The 27,863-nt window shown below is 42.7% G+C and overlaps 1 protein-coding gene across 1 annotated transcript in view; it reads left to right on the forward strand.

Annotated features, from left to right (window-relative positions):
* The window catches only part of arvcfb (ARVCF delta catenin family member b), a gene marked incomplete at both ends in the record, with an annotated part of 114,623 nt that extends 87,145 nt beyond the window's left edge, over positions 1-27,478 (forward strand). Inside the window, 8 exons of the mRNA XM_079222727.1 lie at positions 18,107-18,234; positions 19,554-19,704; positions 19,935-20,127; positions 21,214-21,325; positions 21,857-21,944; positions 23,514-23,567; positions 25,345-25,436; positions 27,377-27,478. Of these exons, the coding sequence (XP_079078853.1) occupies positions 18,107-18,234; positions 19,554-19,704; positions 19,935-20,127; positions 21,214-21,325; positions 21,857-21,944; positions 23,514-23,567; positions 25,345-25,436; positions 27,377-27,478 (920 nt within the window). The remainder of the gene's footprint in view (positions 1-18,106; positions 18,235-19,553; positions 19,705-19,934; positions 20,128-21,213; positions 21,326-21,856; positions 21,945-23,513; positions 23,568-25,344; positions 25,437-27,376) is intronic.
* Positions 27,479-27,863: the final 385 nt, after the last annotated feature.

Consider the following 27,863-nt stretch of genomic DNA (forward strand, 5'->3'; position numbering starts at 1 on the left):
TCTTGGCCAGCATCACTGTTATGTTTTTATACGAGGAAATAATTGGAAACGTTGTGGGTGAACGCTGTTTCCTCTGGCAGAGCTTTTTCCCACTGTGATGAATTTTTTTGTCATCAATCCCAGCTGCGTTAAGTAGTGCTAATTAGTCATATCTGACAACAAGGGCATTCTGACTAAGCAATAAAGGCCTTGCGTTTGAAAGGCATCAGTGCTTTCCATGACTTTGCCCTCTTGGTCTCTCTCGTTCTCCCTCTACCTCTCTTACCACTTCTCATTCTCTTGCTCTCTGCCACTTCAGTGCTCTCTCCATCCCTGGGAGATTTATTGTGCTCCCCTTGCCTTGCACACTCCAAGCAATTGATAAAACAGCAGCGTTTACCAAGACGACAACTGTGTAACGCACCTCGCTACTTTGTCTTGCAAGCTGAGTATTTCATTTGTGGAGAGATTTTAGCTGACAAACAACACTAGTGCAAGCTGTTATGTATTGCATTGTATAACCCGCTTTGATATCATCCCACTGGAGATTTCTATTTGTAGTATAATGAGCAATGACTGCTTTGCGATTGAAGTCATCTCCATCTCTGATGCTCTTGAAGTCTGAAAAGTCACAGGCTCAATTGAATTAAGAAAAACGAAGCTACACTTGCATTGTTTGCCTCTGCTGTTGTGGAGGAGAAATATTTCTCTTTTTGTCTCTGTGGCATGAATGTGATTCTTCTAATCCTTACTGCAATATCTCTATGGCTCGAAATTTGCAGCAGAAAAACAATTCTCTCGCCCGAAGGCACGACGACCGTCCTGTAAATATGCTCAAGCAGATCCATTTTTCAAGATAAAGTCTCTTTGCGTCATTAAACGCTGCCAAGTTTGCTTCAGAGTAGCACAATTCCAATGGCAGGGGAAATGTTGCCCTCTTCTACTTTGCACCCCAAGTTAAAGCAGGATATCATTAATAATTTACTTGTCATCCCAAATTCCAAGCAGCCGTCCAAGGTAGGCGCTCTACGTTTTCACGGTTGAGGAATTCAACACCGAGATAGTGAAAGCTGACTCGTAGCCTTGCTGAGTTCCTGCTAGATTGCAGCTTGTTGACCACTTTGGTGAATCACTTACCCTTTTGTTAAGAATAAACACACCACTGAGTTGTGTCCATCCTTCACCTCCTATTCCTCACTTCCTGCTGCCACATTCCACAGCAAAGTGAGACACCAAATGAAGACAGCTACCTCGTGAATGTGTGCTCCCGGAATGTCTTATACACAAAGCGTGCACACAAACAAAAAGCATACATATAAACATCTCACACTTGTACGGACACATGCTCACGCACATTCACACATTCTTTCTCACTCTCAGCTGCTATCCTGACACATAGTGTTCACTCCACACAAAGTTAAATCCAGACTGTCTGGCACCTTATATCCCTCTCTGTCTCTTTGTTGCCTCAGTCATTGCATTTCAATCAGGAGAGACTTGTTCCGAATTCACAATAATTTTATTCCTTTGGAATCACAATGAATAGTGCAACAATGAATAGTGCAAAGTCTCTGGTGATCGGACTCTATCCTGAACCAGGATAAACAAGGGGCAGGGACGCTGAGTTCTGACCCGGCCGAATCGCCCCTGGAGTCCGGACACTGGTGGTGGTGGTGAAGAAGGGAGTTGCTGTCCTTCAGTGATGAGTGAGGAGTTGACTGCCTGCTGCCTGGAGGTGACTGGGGTGGAGGAGGGTCGCCTTCATTTCCATGCTGAAATGACAACTGACAGCACAGAGTAGAGCACACCTTTAAAGTTTGACAGCGATCTGATTGGCTAAGAGACACCGTGATGCCTTCGGTTGGTTGCTTACAAGAGGACGCCCCTCCCCCCTGCTCAGCTGCTACCGTAATGAAGAAATAGACTGCGATATATGAACGACCCGTAGTGTAGGGTCTTCCTTCCTGAACTACCGCTAAGCTCCATTTCCTTCAGCATTACACCTTCCCTACTTCCTTGGAGGGAGCGACTGTGTATCAGTGGTAGAGCAGGGTCATCCTTCGATCAGCGGTTCAATCCCCGGCTCTGCTAGTCCATATCGATGTGTCCTTGGGCGATACACTTAACCCCAAGTTGCTCCTAAGCTGTGCCTACGGTGTGTGAATGTTGTATGAATGTTAGATCGTCCTGATGGGCAGGCCCCGAGCCAACAGTGTTTGAATGGGTGAATGATGACACACTTTGCGTGGTCGGAAGACTAGAAAACCACTGTACAAGTAAAGTTTTTTTTATTGTTTACCATTTATGCCTAATATACAGCAGTACCCTCTCCTAAGAAAAGGAGGCCAGTGTATCGCGAGGTGTGATAAGTGACTAATTGGTTTCATATTTCTATTCCATTTCTGCCGCAACCTTCAAACGGAAAGGCAAAGCTAAATGGGAAAAACAAACAAACAGACCAAAAAGAGTTATTGTATCTCAGGAGACTTCCTATTTATATAAAGGAGGAGTCAATATAAACAAAAACCTCAAACCAAAACATCAGACATAATCATGTTCTCGAATTTTCAAACTGTTTGTATTACACTTTCCTGCACTGAACAACTTTGCACAGGGGTGCCCCAAGTGGAGATGATTGATACCTCTGAGTCAAGCCACAGATGTTATATTATCCCATTTACACTCACTTCATGGGTCTTGGGCAGATTGGATAGCTACCTGATATCAAAAAAGCTAAATGGAATTGCAGCCAGGAAGCATTCGAGATAAATTAAAATGTGATCGTTGAGATGCATTCCAGCCACATGTTGAAAATATGTAAATTCATCCATTCCGTAACAGGTTACATAAGTAATGTGAACTATATCAGTAAACAGCCTGTAAAATAGCCTCAGTGGTATTGACACTAAAATCAGTCATATTTCTCCTTGTTACATTAAAGCAACAGTAAGAAAGCGGTGCTAGCGTTTGCATGAAGTGGACGTTTAGCATTGATCTGATCCCTGATCAGTGCAACCATTGAACTAGACAGTGTAATGACCTGCATTGCTGAGCAAACGGAAGCCCTCCATGTTAGCTGATGGAACATGAACCAAACTAGAAAATCATGCTCATTGTACGTATTCTTATCATGCTGATGTATGTTCAAGTGTTCATTTTATTAATAAATTCAGTTTAAATCCGTTATTTGATACTATAAAAGGGGTCTAGACATCATGATTGACAGCTTCTCTGAGTGAAGTTAACAGTTGCGTAGCTGGAGTCTCTGGAATTATGTGTAAAGTAGGATCATCAAGATGATGGGTCAGACACGCATATTTACTACTTTGACGACTGTCATAAGGGAAAGATGGCAGCGTCGATATCTAGGAGATTCTGGCTTCACTTTTGAACAGTGGGAGGAAGTGGAGACCCATCGTCCATTTATATATACAATCTGTCCCCTGGACTAAAATAGGGCTAAACCAGATTAGCATACAATGGTGAAAAAAGCAAGCTGGAGACAATCAAATCTGGCTAAAAGAGATGCATACGTGTGTAAATACAGTGTAATAAATTAGGTGTAGATATAATCTGGATACAAGACACTTGAAATGTTAAGTAATGTAATATAAAGGCCTTCTCTTACCAAGATTTAGTTTGAAGTAACTAGACCTAATTATCTTTGTTGTGCCCAGTATGGAGTGTTGATAACTGGCTCTCACTAGAGGGAGGAAGATACAAGTCCTTGTAAAATTCTGTCTTTACCAGTGTCTCAGTTCATTTGGGAACACTGCATGTCAACAGTGTGCATATATGCATGTGTCATGATGAAATATTATGTTATGTGTTTATTTGACATGCCAACCTGGTAAAAGCTCCAGATACAAAATCCCTCACACCACCTCACCTGAGATTAAAACTGAATCCATCTCTGCTACACCAGCAGTTGGGAGTGCTGCTGAGCCACAGATAACCTGACACTTCTCAATACCATATTACATACCAATCACTTAAATGTTGAGGACAAAAATATGCACTGCACAATACAGAAAAGGGGCTAATTATGTGGATAGCCAGCAGCTTTCAGCTGACATTTTTGCTCCTCCAACCCCCCTTTTAACTCGCCCCCATCCTCTCACACAGAGAGCTGTTACACACAGGCAGTGATGAAAGGGAGTGATAATAAGGCGAGGAAGAGGAAAAAACAAATGAAGGGAGCAAGAGTTTTATTTAAATGGACCACCTTGTGCTTTGTTGGAAATACAAAGAGGTTTGCATAATGCTATTCCTAGGAGGTCTCATTTTAGAGTGGCTGCTCTACACATCATTAGTGGAATGAAGTCCTTGCAGATTAGTGTGTGTGTGTGTGTGTGTGTGTGTGTGTGTGTGTGTGTGTGTGTGTGTGTGTGTGTGTGTGTGTGTGTGTGTGTTGATGCGTCGCAGCATTTATCCACCTGTGCTTGGCAAAGGATAATTCCCACTTCCTCTGTGGCAGTTCATAAACCTTGTACCACTTCCACCCACTGCGACATCAGTGATCATCTGTTTCTCAAGTTGTTTAAACTTTCCTAACCCTCAAAAATCGCAGTACCCAGATCAGTGTGTCTCCTCCTACAAGGCTCTGCAGGATTCTGACAAATGTGAGGAATCCACAGTTGCCGGCAACTTCAGGCTCTTCAGATGATTAACTATGCCATTTTCCTCCCCCAACTCCCCAAACCTGAGCAGTTGAAGCAAAGGGATAATGACGAGACAAGACCGATTCCAAGGAAGTGGGATGAAGCGCAGTGAGATTTACTTGCCAATTGGAGCCTTTGTTTGGCCCCGTTTAAGGCACAAGAGCACTGCTTCCTGTTTCTGCGAGAGAAGCTTTAATCTAATTAAAAGCAGATTCATGGTGTGCTAACTAGCATCACTGGAGCTACAGCAGAAGCTTAGTGAGGGGGAAAAATGCCCCTCTCAAGAATTTGCCACTGTCCCGTTACTGGTAAACAGTAGATGAAATATTGGTCGTAAACAGTCTAGACTGTTGTAAACAGGAGGGCCTGAATGCACCCTAAGGACTGCCGTCCTTGTGTACAGTCGAAGGAGAGGGTCAGATGGAGCGGAGAAGAGTTTAGTAATGGCAGGCGTCCAATCAAACTGTCTCTCCACTGAGGTTTTACTCTCACCATAAAACCAGTCAGTTACATCAGGCGAGCATGATGCTTTGGATTATATTTTAGGGATACAACTGATGTTTATATCCTATGCAACATCAAATGTGTGCGCTCGGGAGCCGAAGAGCGGAAAAGGCCCGAGGTCCCAGTTCTTTAACAACATTCCTGTGACTGATACAACAGCCAGGAAAGAGAGGAGCATAAGAAGGGGAAGTACAAATGGTCGAATGAGAAAGATTTAAGCTTCTATTTATGTAAGCAAGCGAGAATGCTGAATGGTAAGAGGGTGGCATTTTTTTGGTGGTGAGTTTTTCAGCGTCCACAGCCAATCTGTTGGATTATAATCCCAAGTATTTGGGTTTTAAAGTGTGTTTGATTTTCTCTCACTGCCTTTCATTCGACTCTTTTAAACACACACACTCATGCACACATCCAAATCCTAATTCACACAGCTGTCCACAAACACAGTCACACACACACAAACTCATTAACGCACACAAATACGCTCTCACAAACATACATGCACACATTAAGTGCCCGGTGCCCTTTACCGTGAGGGTGGTATTATGTGTCTATTAGAGGTGCTCTTGTTTGTCAGATCGTTGCACAGAGAGATAATATAACTGGAGAAAATTGACCACAGCATCCGCTGTGTGTGTGTGTGTGTGTGTGTGTGTGTGTGTGTGTGTGTGTGTGTGTGTGTGTGTGTGCGTGCGTGTGTGGAGAAAAGCATTGACTGTCATCCTCCAAGGCAAGAGTTAATCCAGAGTATCCATCACACTTTAGCGTGCCATTTCACGGGGGGGTGCTGGCAAGGCTGGAAGGAGCGTTAAATGAGAGATGGGTGCTGACACCGACCAAGACACAGGAAATCCCTCCCCCGTCAAACACCATCACAGCTGGCATCACGCATTGGATGCAGACTCTAGCCGGAGACGGAGGTTGCATTTGTTTAGGGGCTACTGGTCTGGCTGTGGTGCACCAGGATGTTTAAATAGTAAGCATCTGTATTGCCTCAGATTCTGTCTTCTATTCTATTGGGGTGCATAGCTTGTACATCAACACATCAGCAACTCCCCACCTCCTCCTCAATTTGTCACATAAAGGCGTATATGTTTACCATCACTGTTGAATTACAGAAACTATTGCTTCTAAAAATACTCACCCTCTCCTGGTGCGAGCAAAATGACCCGAGTAAAAACAGCAAGAACAACTACAAGGTCCTGCACACCCACACAGATCAAATGAATGGAGCTATGACCACTATTACCCATGTTTTCTACCGCAGCAGGTACAGCAACAACAAAGTCAGTTGGCTATCATTTTGCACCCACACAGTCCTGAAGAGAGGTCTAATTCTAATAATAAATAATCCCTTATTAGTCCTACAGTGGGGAAATGTATTCTCTGCATTTCAACCCATCCTTGGTAATTAGGGAGCAGTGGGGCCGCCTTGTGGGGCGCCGGGTAGCAACTGGGGGTTCAGTGTCTTGCTCAAGGACACGCAAACTAAGGGAGACCAGGGATCGAACCGGCAACCTTGTGGTTTCAGGTCGACCACTTTCCCCATGAGCCACAGCCACCCCTATATTTAAGCAAAATAAGTGACACCTGGGTGTATGTACAGTACCATGACTGTGTAGAGAGGCCTCACATTCTGTAGACAACACGGGTAGACAAAACAATAAACTAACTCAGGTGAAAGCTTTAGACCAGTTAACACACAAGGAGACAGAAGCAAAAGCAGAACAACTAAACCAAGAGGACCTCCAATATTAAGAAACACAACAAAGCCCCAATGTTACACAAATCCTTCGTCCACATTTACAGGAGATGAATCCACTGGTGAATCCATTTGTGACACGTTTTCCAGCACATTCTAAGCTCCTCAAATGCAGAGTATCACTCTTATTAGTATCCCATGCACACTGCTCTAGCGTCACATTCTTGCACCATTTTCTTGTGGTAATGGAAATGTTCCTTGTTTAAGTTATTTATTGGCACCAAAATAGTGAGAACTGTTATCAGAAGCTTTAAAACAAAAAATTCCAGAACGGACCTTAGTGCAAATCTTGTGTGTGTATGTGCACTGTCCATCATCCGGACTGCAGGCCCTCATCAGCCCATGTGCCCCCATTTAGAAACAAGAGGTCTTAAAAATGTACATTTGAGTAAATATTTTGCAGCCAAATCAAATTGTTTTCAGGTTATTCAACTTTTGTTTCTTCGTAATGCATGTAGTGCTTGACAGGGCTTGTACAAAGGCAATAAAGTAGTCCATGAATGTATCACGATCCCTCCTCGTCAATGTGGAGGTTGGTTTATAGCTTATGGCTTATTGCTGGTTACACCTACAGTCTATGGGTATATCTATGGGTTACACTCGTTGTCTTTTGTAATTATTTTCAGTTCATTTTGTTTGTATGCCCTCTAGCTTTTCAGAGAATAATGCAGCTCACAGCGCATAGAGTATAAACGCCTCCGTTCATGCTAGGAGCTTGCATGCCGTCTGCGGAGGCTCATGCTACGGCAACAAAGCTTCAGGCCTCTATCTTCAGTCCTCATTCCAGTCACTGCCGTATCTCTATTAACCCCCCTCTCACACACACACACACACACACACACACACACACACAAACACACACACACACACATACACACACACACACGCAAGCAGTCCACAGGATTATCTAGGCTTATTCCCAAAGGCTGGACTCCCAACCTCCAAACCCCCATCCCAAACTGTCAAGTACATCATTTAGCTTGTGGTGCAGTGCAGTTTTTTTTTCTGGAAGATTGTAGATGCCGTTTTTTTCTTCTTTCTTTTCCTCTTATTACTGTCTTGTAGCCCTGACCCGGTCAATGCATCTCTGTGGACTATTTACCAGACAGCTGTCCCATCCACCATGCAAGATTCATTGCTCAAATCCTCCTTTAGTCAATCCATCCTCCCCCTTCACTCCTTTTTACCTTTTCCTTTCCTCTCCCTAACCCACATATGATGTATTTCTTCCCTCCTCTCTGGTCACATTTGTTCCTTTTCTTCTCTGTTTCCTCTCCCTTCCTCCCCTTGTTCTCCTCCTCTTCCTCCTCTCCTCTCATCATCCTCTGTTGATGCACACTTTCTTTGTGCATGCCCTTTCAGATGTAGGTAGATGCAGCATGTTAGAAATCAACTGTCATTGGAATTTTTGTTGAAAGCACAACAACTGGACAACTTAAGCTTGTTTTTCAGGCTCAGGTAAACAACTTAAACTGCCAGCCAGGAAAATAAGAAACGTTGTCCGCCCCCCACAGCTTTTCTCTGTGGGCCTCTCTCTCTCTCTCTCTCTCTCTTTCTCTCTCTCTCTCTCTACATATTTTTTATATCTCTTTCTCTTTGGCAGGCTCTGGCTGTTGCCTGAGTTTCTAGTTCCGTTTGTGTCTGGGTGAGGACGTGATTTGCTTGGGTAAAGGGAGCAGACACTCAAGGTGATGCTGAAACACACTACACTCTTACTAAATGCACACAGTCATGCGCACTGATGCGCTCAAAAGCAGATACATACGCCTCTCCCCTTCGAAGCACTTGAGTGTCTGCGGGTGCTGTTGCTACTAAAGCTAAACTTACACGAAGCATTAGCAAAGCTCGGCAGGCCTCAGGCCAGCATTTTGCCCAGTTTGTTTAGAATCACGGGAATCGTTGGTATGGTTGAGAAAGGTCTCTTTGGCTACTTTGGTTGCCAATTTGGATTTCCAGTCAGCCCGTCTCAAACTCATTACGTGGTCATTACCTCTGAATGAGGTGCATCACCTACATGAGCAGGTGGCTGTTCTATGGAGTGGGCAGATTGAAAGGCAGTTTGTTTTGCTGTTTCTTGTCCAACTGCCTCACATGTACATCAAATGGACAGATTGTTAGTGGCAATGGAGATGGGATTTCCATAGCAACCCCAGTACTACAATTGTGTGCTCTTTCATTTCTACATATTGTCGGCATCACAAGGTAGAGGCAGTTGTTAGTCAGTTTTGCTTTAGTGGTGAAGATATAGGAGGTTATGAGAGAGAGGCAAGCTGAGAGAAAAGCAGAGCAAGAAACACAAATTGAGAAAATAGATGTTCTCAGCACAGAGCCGGGTTCCTCTGTATCCGTTATATATCTGCCGACAACTTAATAGCACAGTCTAAACATGTATCTGCATTATGTGTGATATGCAGGGTGCACGGCGTTCAGCTTCAGCCTCATGCAAAGTGTGTAAACTCTGCCTCAGTATAAGACACAAAAAAAATTTGACTAACAACTGCCTCTACCTTGGGGCGACTGTGGCTCAGTGGTGAGCAGGGTCGTCATTCAATCAGAGGATTGGCGGTTCGATCCCTGGCTCCGCTTGTCGACGTGTACTTGAGCAAGACACTTAATCCTAAATTGCTCCTGTAGCTGCGCCTACGGTGTATGAATGTTAGATAGTCCTGATGTGGCACCTTGCATGGTAGCTCCTCTCATCAGTGGGTGAATGATTCCTATGTAAAATGTCTTTGAGTATTCAGAAAACCGCTATCATATTATAAAATACTACTTGTTGCATTATATTTATATTGTATAAATATTTTGATGGAAGATGGATTGAACCGTCTTATGTTCACACCAAAAGAGTTGCGAATTTTCGCAACGCTTTTTTGCCTGAGTTTACTCACTCGACTTTATGTGGTTAATTCGCTTTTTCGTTACCATTCGCTGCGGAAAGGGGGCGGGGCTTATCTCTGTGGCTTTACTCTGTGAAAACATTTACCATTTCTGCCATTCACCATTTGAAATAACCACTTGTTCTGCTTTATACTTGTTGAGGAAGTCCCACAAACGTCGGAACATCAAACGCCCCCGTGTCTGGGTTCATAATATTACCCGTAGTCACACACAGCTCCGACTCCTCCAGGACGAGTCTGAATGAAGCCGCTTCCAGCGCTACTTCAGCGGACCAGCAGCAGTTTGATTCAGTAACGGCAGGACGGCGGTGACGACGGGCGGAGCTTCTCAACTCTGATTGGCTTTCGCAACTCAACGTCGGGCGAATTCTCGGAAAAGCGGAAAAGCGGAAAAGCGAATATTCGCAACGCCTTTTCGCTTCTATTGCGGCGCCTAGCGAAAAAGCGAATTTTCCGCAACCATTCGTGTCTGTGTGACTTAACATGCAATCTAATCGCGCGAATATTTCAAACTCTTTCTTTGTGAACACGGCATTAGCCTGCAGATTGGCATTCTGAACCGCATGAAGACAACATCTGTAGTTCTGCGTTCAAAATATGTGTTTGGTCATTCAGACTTTCTGTCTCCTTAAACACAGATTTTTCACATCGGGGCGGAAGAAAGTGATATTATTTTTCCCCTATGATCTTCATGGTCCTTTGAGTAATATATGCGAGCTTAGTCTTTCATTGTACTGACAGGTTACCCGACCATACGTGTATGCCATATTGTAGCGATGGGAAAGATTACCATTGTTATGACTTGCGAGGGTTCACCTTATTTTAAATGCATTTTTTTATAGTGTTGGATTAAATCATTTTCTTGATAGCAATGCCAGATCGCCAAAGCTGAGCAGCATCCGATCCGGGCTTAAACCACACATTGACCCACACAGATAGAACGCTGAATGGGCTATTATTGTGCTTGTTGTGCTTTCAGACTGAAATCAGCCCTGAGTTATCACAATGCAGGGGGCTGCACCAGGAAGTACAGTTTCCATGACAGAGCCAAGAATTTTACAGCAGATGTCCAAACACGACACAGCGTTCATAGTACTCTGACACAGGATTTTACTGTAGAGTTATCACGGCAGCAATGACTTAATCTTCCAATGTGTCAATAGCGAGGTAACAGCAGAAATGCAGCGTAAACATTATGTAGTACCTAATCAACAAATAACTACACTATTTCTGGCTATAAATAACAAGGGGCATTTGAACACTGAATTACATATAGTTAACTACTACGACTTGGAAAAGTTTAGAAGACACTTGTGTGTTGGCACACATTTGTCACAATAACTAAAAAAAATGTGAACGTAGCATAATGATTCAGTGCTGTTGAATGAGTTTAAAAAAATAAAAAATACCAGCAGGATACACAATTATCTTGTCATGTTGTCATGTTGAATATCATAAGCTATACTTTAATAACTCCTCCTTGAACAGACTATAAAATGGGTTTCTCTGCTGGTTCCACTGCTGTCACACATATCATTATTTAGATTGGGTGCACATGACTGGCCCAACAAATTGGTAAATACAACTCTGGAAAATGGATTTAACTTCATCCCCCCTGTCATTTATTGTTTCAAACTAAAAGCACCTGGATCCATGACATGCACAGCTTTTACCTGTGCCAAACATCAAGGTAGCGACGATAAAAAGTGACTTATCTTGTCAATATGTTTTTCATCCGAAGGGAAATAATATCTTCACCTGACAGAGATTCTAATATAAACCAACACCTTCACCTCAGGCTCTGAAACCCTATTACATTAGCAGGACATTGGAAAGAAACAACCAGAGCATTACCATCGTTGTTGATTCACGGAGGAGCCTGGATAGCTGCGAGGCACATTCTTGAACGAGCCAAATACAACTATGGCTCAAGAGGGAGAGACCCCTCGGCTCTGTGTCCTAGCTAAAGTTCAGGGGCTGTAGCGGGAGGGATGGAGCATTTCCAATGCACTTTGTAAAAGGAGTGCTTGGACGCTTCAGACAATTTGGTGTCAGTTTGTCAGCATGTTTTCATTACCGGTGTTGATGCGTCCTCCGTGGAATAAAAGCCCACAGTAGGACTAGGCAAGAGGAAGTGATCCCCTGTCACTGCAGAGGCAGCTTGTTGAAAAGGGTCCTATTGTCCCAAATGGTCGGAAAAAAGCTTTAATGGACCAGACCTTTTTGTACTCCCACCCCATGTGTTCATCAGTGTTGCATATTCACCTTTTTTCTTCAGTGATATCTCCCAACTCTCTGTCCGCTCTGTCTCTTCCACCCAACTCCCTTTCCTCTCTCTTACATATTTGTGCCCCAAAGCTGATGGGTAGCGGTCCAAAAGATGGGCCAGTTGCCACCTTCTGCCTCTCTTTGTCAACATCCGACAAACTAAGGCCAAACCACCATGTGGGTATGCTAATGCTGGTGCCCTGTGGCTGTCCATAGAGATGCCAATCTGCAGCAGGGGCCAACTGGGTGTGATGGAGAAAACTAAGCTTTGACTCCTGGATCCTATCAGTCTGAATGGGTGAACAGTCTTTGCAGCCTGGCGGTGCAGTTTGTTTTTGGCTTCACTAGAATCCAAGGCTATCAAGAGGGCTGTGGAGAGAAAGAGGATTCACAGCCTCAATCACATGTTCTCCCTCCGGTTGAGGATGAGGACAACCAGGCATGGGTCAAATTGTATTTTGCAAAAGAATCTTTGTTTCAATGTAACCTGTGTGGGCTAGCAGATTTTCATTGTGGTTAAACAATTACACCAGAACGAGTAGCGTAAAAAGAAATTTGAAAGTCAATTAAGTCTTTTCTGTGATTTATACCCAGCATTAACATGCATCTGGTATCTGGGCCTGATTACATTCATGCCTGACATTAAGATGCATCTCTAGAATACAAATGGAAGGACAACACTCAGATTTAAATGCATAGCCCGTCCTCTAGTGATACGTATGGATGCATACAGTTTATAATCGACAGTAAACATTAATTGTACCCATCCCCAAGGATACTGCCATTCATTCTTAACAAGTATGTCACGACCTAAACTGATTTATTTGCACGCATTCCTCGATTGGAACCATTCAGAAATATAATATGCTCAGTGTAAAAAAAGACCAATGCTTGCAAACACTATATGACTCAAATTAGAAGTGTTCTTTCTCATGCGCCTGCACATCCTGTCAATTTACATGTTTTGTTTATGTGGGACCACCGCTCACCGTTTTTAATGAACCGTAGAGAGACCATCATTATACCGGTGGCTTAATGCTTTTAATGATGTGCTGATTGAGCCATCTCCCCTCTGTGGCCATGCCCCAGGAGACCCTTCATTAGCACTATAGCACTCTCCCATGTGCCTGCCTATACTTTTACAAAGACACTTTTACTTTCATACAGGTCGGGAGAAGGTGAATGAGCATGAGTTTCAGATGTGAAATGTGACCGGAGAGTTGACGACTTTAGGATTTCCCAGTGGCGTGGCCTGATTTATTTATGCATGTGTTCCATAGGGGAGAATGTGACCCTGTGGTCAGCATCATGCTCCATAGTATTTATCCTCTCTTTTTCTCTCCTTGTATTCCACGTCTCCTTCTCCGCTTGGAGAGATTGAACAATCAGAGTAACGGCAGAACAGGAACGCTCCTACAGTACTGGACATCCCCAGCATTTCAATTAGCCACAAAGTCAGAGGTGTAGAATGACTGTTACAGAAAGAAGACTGAGGATGACAGATAAGAGGGATTTATTTATTTTCTGCTGTTTATCTCTTCTTTTTTTTTCTCCATCTGCCACTCTCTTTATCTGCCTCCATCTCTCCCCGGTCCTTTCACAGTGCTGTAAAACTCCCCTATGAGTTGTAGAAAGTGATACGTCATCAAGTCCCTCTGATTCGAGGAAAAATGAGGTGTGCTGGAAACGGAGCAGTAAATAAATGGTGCTAGTACAGCGCTTGTGTAGAAGCAAGAAGAGACCCTGTACACGATGTAGGCAGACTGGATCGATGAACATCACTTTTTGACATGCCCAAGCAAGGGCTTGGTGTGTTTGTAGATTTGTGTGTGCACACGGATGTGTTTGCAGAAGTGTACGTATCCAGTTCTGCACGAAAGCTGCCAACTATCCGAGAGGAAGGCAGAAGGCTGTGAGACCAGAGTCAGTGAGTGTGTGAGAGAAGAGTCTTCCATATGTTCACATAACACACGTGTGTGTCCCGTCCTCACCCATCAGTTAATCCATTATAATTTACCAGCCTGTCACACCGCTACACCTTGGCTTTAATTGCAGCCAATAGTGAAGCTGCTTGAACCAAATCAATGCTCTGAGCACCACTCAATCACTTCAACTTAACTTTGTTTCTAACTCACTTTCACACACTGCAGCACCACAAAGCCCCTTCTCTTCTGTACCCGGGCACTAATTGAGCCATGCCTCGATTGCAGGAGTTTCCACCGTCTTCCTCTGCTTTGAAAAGCAACCAGCCTCTCCTTCCCTCTCACCTCATTTAGGGATGAGCTTAGATCTCCGGAGCATTTGGTGCATGTGTTACAGACTGTGCCCATTTGTGTTTGTGTGTTTGTACATGCAATGCTGGGTGTCTGTGTGTGGTTGCCCCTCAGCACAGGTTATGAAGCAGAGCTCAGCAGGAGTCTTGTAAGGAGGCCACAATTGTGTGTAATGTCTGTGTGCCACACCAACCTGCAAAGCAGGGGAAATATACACTCTGAGCTCAGCTCACTAACTGGGACTTGGAACTAATGTTAGTTACACTATTGTGTATTAATTTACAGAGTAATTTCAAGTTTGTGACGTGTACTACTAGTTATTGGAGTATTGATTGAAAGATTACCTCAAAATGACTAGTACAGTCATTTTGAGGTAATCTTGCAATCAATACTCCATTCCCTATATTTACTAATACTAAAAATATGGTTGCCATTTTTACTTGCGTTATATTTATAGTAATTAAGTTACTATGAAGTTGTATGGTTGATAATGAAAATCTTGTGAAGGGCGGTGTTGATCGGCCCGTCAATGGGTGTGACAGTTTTTTGCCACACAGAAGAAATATGCAGCGTTACAGTATCTGCTATAGGTTCTAACTGTCACTGCAGTATTCAAATATCACTTATGTAATTTATTTTTTGTTTCGTGGGGAACATTTAGCTGTTTGCTGTCCATATTGTGTAATGTTAAAAATAATTGGTTGCATTGAAACACCCACAGGTTTGTCACTAGGAGCGACCTCCTTCCAATATGATCAATTGTTGATTTAAAACTATTCATTATAGCTCCTTTACAGAAATTTGGTGAACATACAACATTTTCCATACAGGAATTTCATCTGTTATGAAGTATTTCTTCAGTATACACTTTATTTGTAAGTAAGTGATCAGAACACTAACTAAAATAGAAGTGCACTTGCATACACTCCACTCTACAGCATTGAATGCATCCGTATTTAAACAATCTCATCACGTTTGCAGTCCGTCATAGAATATAGGTTTGTGGATTGTCCTTAGCAACGCCAAGGTCACTTCACATTGACAGCTCATCTCCCCTCTGAATTGTAACTAACAGGCCAAACCCAACTAACAGGCCAAAAGGCGAGCATGAGATGACTGACACCGAAAACAACAACACTACAGTATACGGTTGCATAGAGAGCTCAACCTGGCTAGTGCTTTTAGGAAATACCTCAGGCTTTTGGTGCTGACATTAAGCCCCCACTAAGGACGAAGGAGTGAAAGTTCTGGCAGAGATATTTTCTGGCCCAACAGCGAGAAATTCCACTAAGGATAAAGGAATTAGTTTAAAGGCCCAGTGAATTTCCCTCCATTCTCATCCTCCTTTGTTGTACAGTACATGTCTTTTTTGTCTTGAATTCATCATTTGTAAAATGCCATTTTCATAAGTCGCTTCTGTTGATTGCCAGACCGAGACTCCAGGCTGTACTAAAAGGAGCAAATGTGGATTTGCAGATTATGTTAGAAAAATACTGTCATAAAAGGCGCAGTCTTAGAGTGCGAGCGAACTTGGCAACAAAGGTTTAACACTGCTGACATTTTGTGCAGAGAGAGAATGTGCCGTTGGAGACGAAGTGTGTGTCAACAGGACTGCCCGCAAGATGGTCTCCAGTTTGCTGAGTGTGCACCCAGTAGGCCCAGAAATATGAGGAGCATGCAGAATGTTGCTGAGTTTCTGGTTCTCAGACTCTCCCCTCTTGTGTTGCCCCCCGAGAAAAAGCTATTGATGTGATTCATGTTTCAGCACATGGTGACTAGCAGGGTCTTGTGCATGATGGCTCCTGCTTCTGATGCTTCTTTGAAAATAAGTTCACGATTTTTCAAGCAGCACCAGTAACATCCTCCCGACCTGCCAGTTCCACCCACACACATTCTGGAGGAGCAGGCTTGGCATGATCTTGGAGGGGAAATGCCACAGGGTTTGAAAACCCTTATTTTTGAGTGTTAACAACTATGTTGCTGTGTCTGAATCTGGCAATCTCAGAGTGCGCCCAGGCATCCGCTCTCTGCAAATTACAGGTGTGAGATGTGAATTTAGAGGCACAAATGTTAGCTTGTGTGTTAACGTTGTAACTCTCAAAGCACAGCAATGACACTCTTCACTCTTTCACTGTTATCTTTCCTTCAGTGTCCTTAAACAAGACACTGAACCCCCAGTTGCTCCCCGGGCGCTTCACAGGGCAGCACACTGCTCCTTAATTCTAGGGATGGGTCAAATGCAGAGAAGACTTTCCCCAAGGGGATGAATAAAGGATAATTTCTTCTTTCTTTCTTCTTTTCTTTCTAGTGAAAATAGCAAGTGAATAAAAAAAGGAGATGTTAGCTTTACGATGTAGGTTTTGCTTTTATAGTCTGACCCAGGTTGCACTCATATTACAAACAATATCTCAAAAGATGCATGGGGGGGCTGTCAGACCTTGTGCCTCAATTAAACAGGCTTCCTATACATCCCTGCCCACATAATACAGGGGTTTTCAAATTAAAACCTGGAAATTCTGACCTCAAAACACATAAGAAGAAACAGTGGGTTATTCTTTCTTTAATTTGAGCCTAGAGGGATAGAAAAAGGATTTTAAATTGCTTCTGTGTTATTGTAGAGGATAGAAAGGAAGCTGCTGGTGAAATGGTATTTCTGTAAAAGCACATTTTAGCCACCCGTTTCTAAGCATCAGCTAACTTGTGCAGAAGTCTGTTAAGCCTCAGTGAGTAGCAGCAGATTGTGCCCCCTGTTGAAGCACAAGGCCTTTCTTCTGGTTTCGTTTTGATTCCTCACTCTGAAGACATTCACTTTCCACTTTCGCCAGAGAATAGAAACCCACCTCTAATTGATGTGAAATCAAACCTGAACATGCTTTAAAATGTGATTCTTCTGGATCATAGTAATGAATTGTTTTTGTTCAAGCTATTAAAATCTGGCGAGATGTCTCCCCTACTTGTGGTGTGATGTATCCCGCCATAAAGAATGCATGACTTCCACCAGAGATGTGAATAGCTCAAATGGCCTTGACAGATGAAACATCATCCTTCTGAAATCCCTACATTTTTAATTGAATCGTGTCGTGTCTTGTTGATTCCATGTAAAGCACTTGATAAACCTGAATCTGCCAAATAAGAAAAGCCCTCAGTGAAAAGAATTTGATTTCATGTTACTGGACGCCTTGCTCTCTCTCCATGTGCCTGCTCTGTCTAATAGCTGGTAATGTAATTACATTTCCATCAGTGGTAGGCCTAATGATTGATGTGGTGGAATGTGTTATGTGCTCGTGAGATTTAAACCTCCCTCTCAAATACTCTGGGTTTGGTTGGATCAATAATTTCTGCCACTCCCAATTTCTCTCATTTATAATACTGTATTTTCAATCATAATGCTTGAGGAAATATTCCAGGCACTGTTGCAGCATTTCTTAATAAAGGTGTTGCAGCCTATTGTGAAACCAAGTGGACAGACTTTTATTCCCACCCTGTGTGTGCAATGGACTTTTTCACTGAAACTTTGCAAAATAAGCTACAATCCAAATGTTGTGGCATTTGTGACAAGGTTGTGTGCTGTTACAAGAGGCCTTGTGCATTGTGGTAAACCCAAGCTTCTTCCCTGTTTCCCCTTGCCAAAGAATTCTCCCTCTGGTCGGAGATAAACCTCAGCACGAATGCTGGTACCTTCACACATCCTAATTGGCCCGTCTGTCTGGCCAGGGAGTCTAACCAGTGTGTGTGCGTCTGTTTCTCTGTATTTCCCTTCAGGCTTTGAGCTGCTGTATCAGCCGGAAGTGGTGAGGCTCTACCTATCTCTGCTGACAGAGAGCCAGAACTACAACACCCTGGAGGCCGCTGCCGGGGCTCTGCAAAACCTCAGCGCTGGACACTGGACCGTGAGTCCGGGGTTGGGGAGGGAAAACACGTAGACACTATGTCCTTGTCCTTACTCATATATTGCATTTGTGCAACGTCTGTCCTCGTCATTGACCTTTCAGTAACAGAAATCTTGGACTGTGATTGGAGAAAAAATACAGAGTCTGATGGGCTTGAGAGGAAGCAGAGGCGCTATAACAAGGTGTAGATGCTCTGTCTCTGCAAACCATATAGCCAGTTTAGACTGCCATACATCTCAATATTTGAACAGCATCAGGTAGATCAAACACAATGTTTGAAGCTACCTTGGTTAGAACCATCCATCTAAGTGGATTACATGGCTAGATAAGTGTGAGATAACTACTGTAGACCAAACTTTCATCTCTGATAGATGTTTGCGTCTGATGAAGGATGATGTGAGAACCTCTAGAGCCAGGACCAGACATTAATTCCAATTAGAGTGACTGTGGATCTGCTGAGAGGCTGTCGCTTATGTTTCTCAGCACAGGCTGGCTGCATTCATTTCACGGCAGCGTTATCACCGCTAGGCTTCTCTTTACACTCATGTCTCAGACTGTAAACACGTCCTTCAGTCCTCTAAATTCATTAACCGCATCTACCTCAGGTGAGCATTTTGAGAAGAAATTCTTCTCTCTTTTGGTGTATTAATTTTTCTGTCGGAGCTGATCAGAATGTGGAGCAGCTAACGCATCACACTGTCGCATCTGGACAAAGCCTGCCACTGCTCCCTGGGAGGATACCGGAGCTGCTTCTTTATATCGTCCTCATTCTTTGCGACTGATTAGTTCCACTGGATTGGCCTGCTTCTTACAGCTTACTAGTGCCACCTGGTGGTTCAGCTGTGCCCCTCCTCTGCTTAATTACATCTCTTGGGGTACCAGTGCTTAGAAGATAAACCCTTTTATGTCAAACTTAATGTTTTATGGTACAAAAAAATGAGAAGTAAAATCGACTGATGTTTAAATTAGGACAAATTACACCACATGTCCATTCAGAGCCCCACGGTGTAATGTTGTGAATTAGTCAAGCTCAAGGAGCAGTGCTGAGCTTTCTTGTAGTTAGTGACTTAATGATTGGTCGTGTGTGCATGTATATGTGTGAGCATGAAGAAATGTATCAAACATGTGTGTGTGGAGCTTTGTCAGTGTGTGGTCGTGCTGGGCTGCTCCCAGGTGGGAATCAGTAGTTCTGCATGAATGCCAAACAGGCAGTTACTGACAGTGTGTGTACATTAAACCTACCCTATAGGTTCAAGTTTGAAAATATATATATATATATATATAAAGCAGTCACACCATGCCCTCTGTCTGCCCTCCAGTGGTCCAACTACATTCGAGCCACGGTGCGCAAGGAGAAAGGTCTTCCTATCCTGGTGGAGCTTCTGCGCTCCGACTCCGACAAGGTGGTCCGAGCTGTGTCCATCGCCCTGCGCAACCTGTCCATTGACCGCCGCAACAAGGACCTGATTGGTACAAATTATTAGCAATGCAACACACACTGATTTAAGATCCAAGTTGTCTGATTCTGTGAAAAAATACACTTTGACATTCAGCCAAAGCTAATGTGAGGCTTCTGCGGTCTCAACAACAGTAACTCACCCTCTGTCTGAAACTCTTTGAAACTCTTTGAAACTTTTGTGCCTTCAAACATCATTACCAGCACTTTTACCTGTTAACCTTAAAAAAACGTTGCCTTACAGGAAGTTATGCCATGCGGGACTTGGTGAGCAACCTCCCAAGCGGCCAGCAGCGGCCAGCCAAAAACCTGGAGGAGGACACTGTGGTGGCCATCCTCAACACCATCCATGAGATCGTCACTGACAGCTCTGAAAATGCCCGCTCCCTCGCCCAGGCTCAGGCCATTGAGAAGCTGGTTGCCATCAACAGGACTAGGTAAGACTATACAGTACATCACATAGTAACAACATGTCAACAAGCAGACTGTATTATTTAGCTTGATTTATGGTTCTACGCTAGTTTTGTTTAAGATTTAATGTATTTATTAGGCAACTTTTTACATTAGACGGCCCCAAAAGGAATCTGCACAATTATTGCGTCAACACTGGCAGAACTATTTGCATTTTTATCACAAAGTATAGTTTGCCCAAACACACTCATTTTATCAGTCTTATCCTGTAGGTCAAACACATTGTATTGCAGACAGTGAACCAAACACTAACACTACATTCGTATTCATGGGAACCCTGCCAGAAGTGTGGATATAATTTACATATATATATTATATCATGATACATTATACATGTAATAATTAAACAATGACCTTGAATGCAATTTTCATTAGTATTCATGGAGAATAATGTGATATGTCTCCAATGGCCCAAGCTTGGCTCCCACAATACTATGTTCTAACAAGCCTGAGCCCACACACATGAATTAACAGGCTTTTAGACGTAGAGGGCAGTGTTATAGGGCGGAGCCTATGAAGCATCTGCTCATACAGGTAGGAGAGTAGCCATTCCTCTAGTGCTCTACACAATAACCTGGTTATGAAAACTAATAGATATTTTTAAGAGGTGTCTTATATTCCAAACTGTCAATGATTCCAAACTGAAGTGCGTCTGCACCCCTCTTTTAACTTAAGATTCAGAGCACTTTTCAAAGGCTTGCGCTTGTGTGGTATTGATCATACGGAGAGTCACTCTAACTATTATGAATATACATCGTTTACTCACAGACCAAAAAGCTTAATTTGAGATTAGCTTCCTTTGAAGTGAGGTCCCCACCTACATGCAATGAATACTGGTCGCTCAGAGGTAGCTAATGAAAGGAAATGTACACTCATCTGGCTTTGAATTAATAACTAGAGACCCTGAAGCCACTCGGGGGACTTGAAGTCTTTGAATAAAGAGATTGATTCGCGTGCGAGCAGCCATCACTGTTTGTGGTTTAGATGGGGTTTCTGACTTTAACTGCTGTATTTCTTCTTCATATATTTTCCCCTTCCTGTGGCCCTCTAAGCCAATCAGCTCGCGAAACTAAGGCGGCGTCCCACGTGCTGCAGACGGTCTGGAGTTATAAGGAGCTGAGGAACGCTTTGACCAAGGATGGCTGGAACAAAAGTAACTTCCAGGTACAGAAGCTATCCTTCACATGTAATATGGGTGCTTAGTATTGTTGTTTTAATATCAGGTTCTTAAAGAATATTACTTCAACAATTACTGACACAAAATGTTTATAAGGACCACTTTACCATTAATGACGTGTCCCACAAAGAGAGTATTTGCATGACAAAAAATATTAGAAGAAAAGAAAAAAAATAAAGAAAATTATCCTTTATTAATCCCCTTGGGGAAATTCTTCTCTGCATTTGACCCATCCTTGGTAAAGGAGCAGTGGGCTGCCCTGTGAGGCGTCTGTGGTGCAGCTAGGGGTTAAGTGTCTTGCTCAGGGACACTTCGACATGTGAACTATGGGGGGACTGGTGATCGAACCGGCTACCTTGTGGTTGCGGGATGACCACCCTGAGCTACAGCTCATAAGCCACTGTAGCCACTTCTCATTGTGTAAAATACTTAGAGACAAAGCTAGTGAGTACGCTTTGTCCATCATGAGAACATGAGCCAAGGTATTTTAAATGTATGCATCCTTCTTCTTCTCTCAGCCCACGCTGTCAACCACTCCAAAAGCAACCAAGAACGGCAAGCCAGGCTACGACGACACCACCCTACCCCTGATGGAGAAGAACCAAGGTCAGTTAGAGTGTAATTGGACCCGTACTTGTATAGCGCCTTTCTAGTCTTCCGACCACTCAAAGCGCTTTGACACTACATGACATAATTCACCCATTCATACACTGATGATAGGAGCACCATGCAAGGTGCCACATCAGATTGTCAACCATTCATACACCATAGGCGCAGCTACGGGAGCAATTTAGGGTTAAGTGTCTTGCTCAAGGACACATCGACATGGGCTGGCAGAGCCAGGGATCGAATCGCCGATCCTCTGATTGAAGGACGACCTTGCTCACCGCTGAGCCACAGTCGCGCACATGTCACAGTGTGCGTGTTTGATCGTTGTTGTTTGCGCCTGTTTAGAGGACCAAGTCGGTGGAATAAGAGGGAAAAGATCCCAGGGCTTCCTTAGCAGAATTACAATATTACTGTATTTACTATGAGGTCCAGTGCCGAGTCAAAAGGATGAGGCCGGCGATATTCTAGATTTCCAAATACTGTAAAAAAAAGACCAAACCCAAAACATGTTTGTCCGTCTCTCAATAAATTGTGACTTCCCCACTCAGTCTAAGGCTTTCATCCCCAAGACCACTGGTTCCTGCTGAAGACTTAAATATTTTAGATGATGAACAATAATTTCCGTTTTTAAAAAAGATTTAAGAATGTCTTAAAACAGCTAGGCTCTGTAGTATTTTGCAAATGTTACTCCGAGTGAAATTTTTACCAGTATTTGGAGACAATCTTTAGCAATTGATGACTATAAATGTGGTGCCCTAATGAGTGTTTTTAGCAACAGGACAGCATATATAGGATTGACTCTTCAGTGCCTATGTTCATCATACAAGGGAACATGTCACCCAGTCCAATAATGCTCTTCGTTAATGTGTTTTTATTTATTAGGGTTGGTAAGTGATGGCATAAAGTACACAATCCTCATGGTTATATTGAAGCGCTGTGCTACTACTCTCATCCTCTGTGTGGTGAAGCTGTGGCGTGTTATATGTTGCAATAATGCTGTTTCATAGGTTTAAAAAATAAAGCGCATAAAATGGGAGCTGGAGCTTTGACTGCTTTTACTTTTTACTGCTGCTGTTTTAACCAAGACCGTCAACCCTCAAAAAGTTAGTTTTGACAAAATATGAAGAAATGTCTTTGTTTTTGTATTGTGGGTTTTAAATTGACGTAATGGGGTCGGCGATGTTGGAAATTTCCCCACCCTTATGTAATTGTGTATAGCCATCCACAATAAAAAAAACTGGGTTAGAGGTTTTTCTATAACAGCAGCAGTATATGTGGGGGAGGGTGAGGGACTTGTGCAGTACATTGGCCCAACAACAAACATCTCTTTGACAGAGGAGTCAATCGCATCACCGCAGTTTAATGTCCTGATTTTTGGCCTTGCGTCCCACTATTTTTTGCATCCTTACATGCACATTAAACGGCACTCATGCCTGCCCACTCTTAGTTTGCATTATTCAATCACTGGCCGAGAACCATTACCCTGAAAAGCAGCACCGTTTTGGCTCAATGAATCAGTTTGTGTGTGCGCCATTTTTGTACAAATGGCATATGAATGCTTTTCAGGCACCAGGAAATGTGGCAGTGGTGATATGACACCTATGGATGAGCTGGGTCCAGGTAAGAGCCAGACTGCATGATTGTCCTTAGCCAAAGAAGAGCTAGCTCTCCTCTGATCTCACTTCAGTGTTCAACAGTTATTTAAATCAACATCTCTCTTACTAGTTCTTTAACCGTTGCCAAGATTACGGTTTTAATCCGAAAATTCAAACCACTGAACACTGATGTCGATGTGATGACTTCAGACATGAAGCTCGTTGATGCGGTATGCAAGACCCCTCTCTTGACAAGATGTTTGTACAAAGCTGGGCCTTCATCAGAAGCTCAACACCAACAGATGTGGGTGGTTCTCCACTTAAATAGAAACACTCTTAATATCTCACGTGGCAGAGTTCCTCAGCTGTGCTTCTTTTAAAGTAAATTACCCTGCTGTTAGATAAACCCCATCACACCACAGACACCACCATTAAACACTGCGGTAACATAAGCCATCAAGTGCAAAACATATTAATAATGTTATTTATTTATGTTTAAAAAATAACAATAAAAACATAAAAGAAAACACGTATATGTATCTCTCTGGACCTTCGTCTTGCTTCGAGGCTGTGGGTCAGAGAGGACATCAGACACAGCAATCACTAGAATTTATCTCATAACCCGCCGGCTAAATACAACGTGCAACAGGTCTACCTTACGGATAATGCATACCAATGTCAGCATTATGTGAACTAAATAATGTGTCATTAAATGTGTTTTTCTTCGATCATGCTGGTTATCCGACAAGCCTCTGGGTCCATATTTATCAAGCATCTAAGAATCCCTCCATTAAATTGATAGAAATACTTCTTTTCACTGTATGAAGCTTCCTACATCTACTTTGAACAAGGAGAAGGACTCCCAGGGGAGAGTGTGTTGTCGCTCTTTTACAGCATTCAGAACTTTTCTAGAGAACATTTAATGACATTTAGTAGTTATCTGACAGTTGTGGTTTGAAACATTAATAGTAACAGGGGTAATATTGAAAAAGCAGAAAATAGCTACATGTTTATGTGTCGGCTTCATGTGTGTGGTAAGTAAGTTAGTGCAAAAATGTCAAGCCAAAAATGTATAAATATGTGAAATAAGAAAATATCAAACTTATACATACAGTGCCAAAATCAGATTTACAGTATGGATCATAAAAATGAACACGTTAATGCACTGAATATGTATGCGCATTATCTGAGGTGTATGAGGGATAAAAGTGTGATGTATTACTGCTGAAACAGTTTTTCATTCAGACCCAAATCCTGACTGTTGGTTATTTTATTTTATCATTTTCATGAATGGCTTTTGGCAACTCCTCCCTGTTTAGAAAATCTTTAGAGCTCGCTAAATGTTTGCTATGATAGGAGTGATTTTCAAGGTTGCAAATGTTAAAAAATGTTTGTAAAGTGCAACTAAATAGAGTATGTGTCACGCTGAAATGTTTTGGCCAGCTGGGGCTGAATTTCTATTACTGAGATGCTTGATCAACTCTTGTGCTGGAATATGTGAGAGTGCATTTTTTAAAGACAGTTATGGGGACTGGGTCAAATAGCACTTCATCTGGTTTGTTTTAAACCGACTGCGGTGGTAAATAACATGAGTGCTAGAAAGTTTAGAGAAGCACAAGCTAAGAATGTGCTGTTCCGTGTCCAACAACTTTCCGGCACTCTTGTTAAGTGTCCCAGTGCAGAAAACCATTGAGTCAGTCTCTCCACGCAGGTTAAAACAACACCATAAATGATCTGTAACCGTTGGTTCTTATCCGTGGGTGGAGAAGAATTAACTGACCGTTGTTCTCTGACCTCATTAGATGGTTACTCCACCATTGACCAGAGGGACAAGGACTGCAAATACAAGACAGTTGACGGCTCAGTGGACCAGACAGAACCGGAGCCATTAAAGGTACATTCACATCTCTTCTGCACTCCCGGAGGACAAGGGATGAAATAACGATGTCTCGTTGAAACGTCCTCTCCTTCTGTGACCCTTTCTTTCCCTCTCGCAACATTTTTTTCTGAGGTGGTCCTCATTAAAGGCTCTTAATCCTATCGATTCTTTAAAGAGGCTGGCAGTTGTCATTCTCTGTTGATGTTGCCCGCCACAGCTCAGCACTGTGGACAGCCTCAGATCTGAGAGCCGCCAGTTAATTGAGTGCAAGCTTTCGCCGTCTGTAAAGTAATTAATCTGAGACTGATTAAAAGAACCGCCAACAAACAGTCCTCTCGGAGACGACCCCTGCCTTGGCAATGACAGACTGCTGCATTATCAAGTGGTTGTCTGCCTATTACACAGCCGTCGCACACTGCAGCCAAAGTGTGTTTCTTGTTGCACTGATTGGCTATCCAGCTTCAAAGAGGAGTCACAGGATAATGGGCTCAGAGGATGTCTGACACATGTCGGATGACTCTCAAGTACTTTTTGTAGTTTATTTTTCATCTGCTTTAGTGCTAGATGAAAAGGATTTTCCCTGTGCGATTGGAAAATGAATGCAATAAAGAGTCCATCAAGGCCAGGTTAGCATAAGTCTCTATAGGTGTATGGTCATTTATCTGCTTCCCCGTGCAGGTTAAAACTACCTCTTAAAAATCTTTCCAAGGCAGAGTCTGGGTGGAAATTATGTCTAGAGCAAAGTTAATAGTGCAGTTAATTGACACAGGAAAATTGTCATTATTATTTTTTCCATGAGTAGTCTCGTAGAAATTCTAGAAATGGGTCTTCATGTCTCTTGTCTTTCTTTCTGTTGTGGCTCAATTATCTGTGTAGTATTGCACATCTGAGAGAGGGAACTAAGAGTCTGTAGTTAGTTATATATGTAAATACTGTTTTGAAAATAGCGGTTTATTGTGTGAGCCTCAGTTTCTGCTTTATAACAGTCAAATCGCATGGTTGCTGAAAATATATCTTATTTACCCACTATTCTGATTGCATTTCAGAATGTATTTTTTACTCTAAAAGCTGAAGGTGCTGCAGCACTGATTTGTTTTGTTTAAAGGGAACTTGCCTCGCAAAAGTGTGCCCTGTCGCAGCTGCAATCACACCCAACAGTGATGTCACAGTTCACTGACCAAACCCTGGAACGACTTCTACATCACTGCATCAAGTTAAGAAGTTAAACTGGAGGAAACAATAAAACTAGATTTTCATTTGGTGTTAGGTTGCTCTTACAGTTTTTATTTTCAGTGTTGTTTTTATTTTTAACTGATGTCAATTCAGCATTTACATTTTGTCAGTGGAGCTGTTTGAGTTGAGTTTAAGATTGAAATGAAACAAAAACAAGTGCAAATTTGATCCAGTTTAAAGATAGAATAAAACAGCTAATGTAGCAGCAAAGTATAGCAGCACAAAATATAAATCAAGGGCAGCATCAGTACTTAACACTGACCTCAGGCTTCAACAATCCAGTTTGGTTGGCAACTACTCTTCCTCATATTAGGTTAACTACTAAAACAGCTGAGGTTACACTGTCACATCTTGAAAGGGCAGAGACCAACCAACTGAGAAACCACAGACGTGTTTGTCTTCAGTGTACAGGCCTTCTAGCACTACTCCAAAGCTGTCTTCCAAGTCTCCCTTCTGTACTGTACTTCCCAGAGGTTTTCTGCCCACTTTGAATGCAACTTGGCTGTTGAAACTGCTCTCTCCCCCTCTTTCATTTGCATGTTGTGGTTCACTGTTTTGAATCACTCTGAATTCTTTCCAAGCTATCTTGAAGGCAGGGGACTAACACTGGCTTCTCTAATCCTGGATGCATGTGTGTGTGTGTGTGTGAGTGTATTTGTAAAATGTATTGACCTTATATTGTTTTGCTGTGTTTTTTTTAACTCGTCCTCCTGTGGCCACAGAATGACACAAATAGGAAACACTATATCAGGAGTAACAGGCCTGCAGTCAGTCTGGTGGACGCTTGTGATGTTAAGCCCCAGCCTGTTGACTCCTGGGTCTAAATGCATGCATGGTAGGTCTGAAAAAGTAAAAGCACAATCAAAATAACCACCTTCATCTTTTTTGTCGCATCCCTTGCATTACCTGTTTGTTCCTCTTTTCCGCCTGTGTTCCTTTCAACCTCACACTGTATCATGTAGCTGTCACCCTGCACCCAGAGCAGTCAGCTGGAGAAGTCTCCTTCTTCTTCTTTCGATGGAAATTAACATAAATTATTTGCAGTTCAACGAAAACATTTGTTTAGGTTTTACATTTTTAGATTGTATTTAGGATTTAATACATTCATACATTGAATATGAATTATTCATCTTTACACACAATTCCATGTGTAGATTGAGGAAAAGATGTCACTACCAAAAACTAAAAATACAAAATGTATCACAAAGA

This window comes from Taurulus bubalis (genome assembly GCF_910589615.1).
Source record: "Taurulus bubalis genome assembly, chromosome: 8".
Taxonomy (NCBI): Eukaryota; Metazoa; Chordata; class Actinopteri; order Perciformes; family Cottidae; genus Taurulus; species Taurulus bubalis.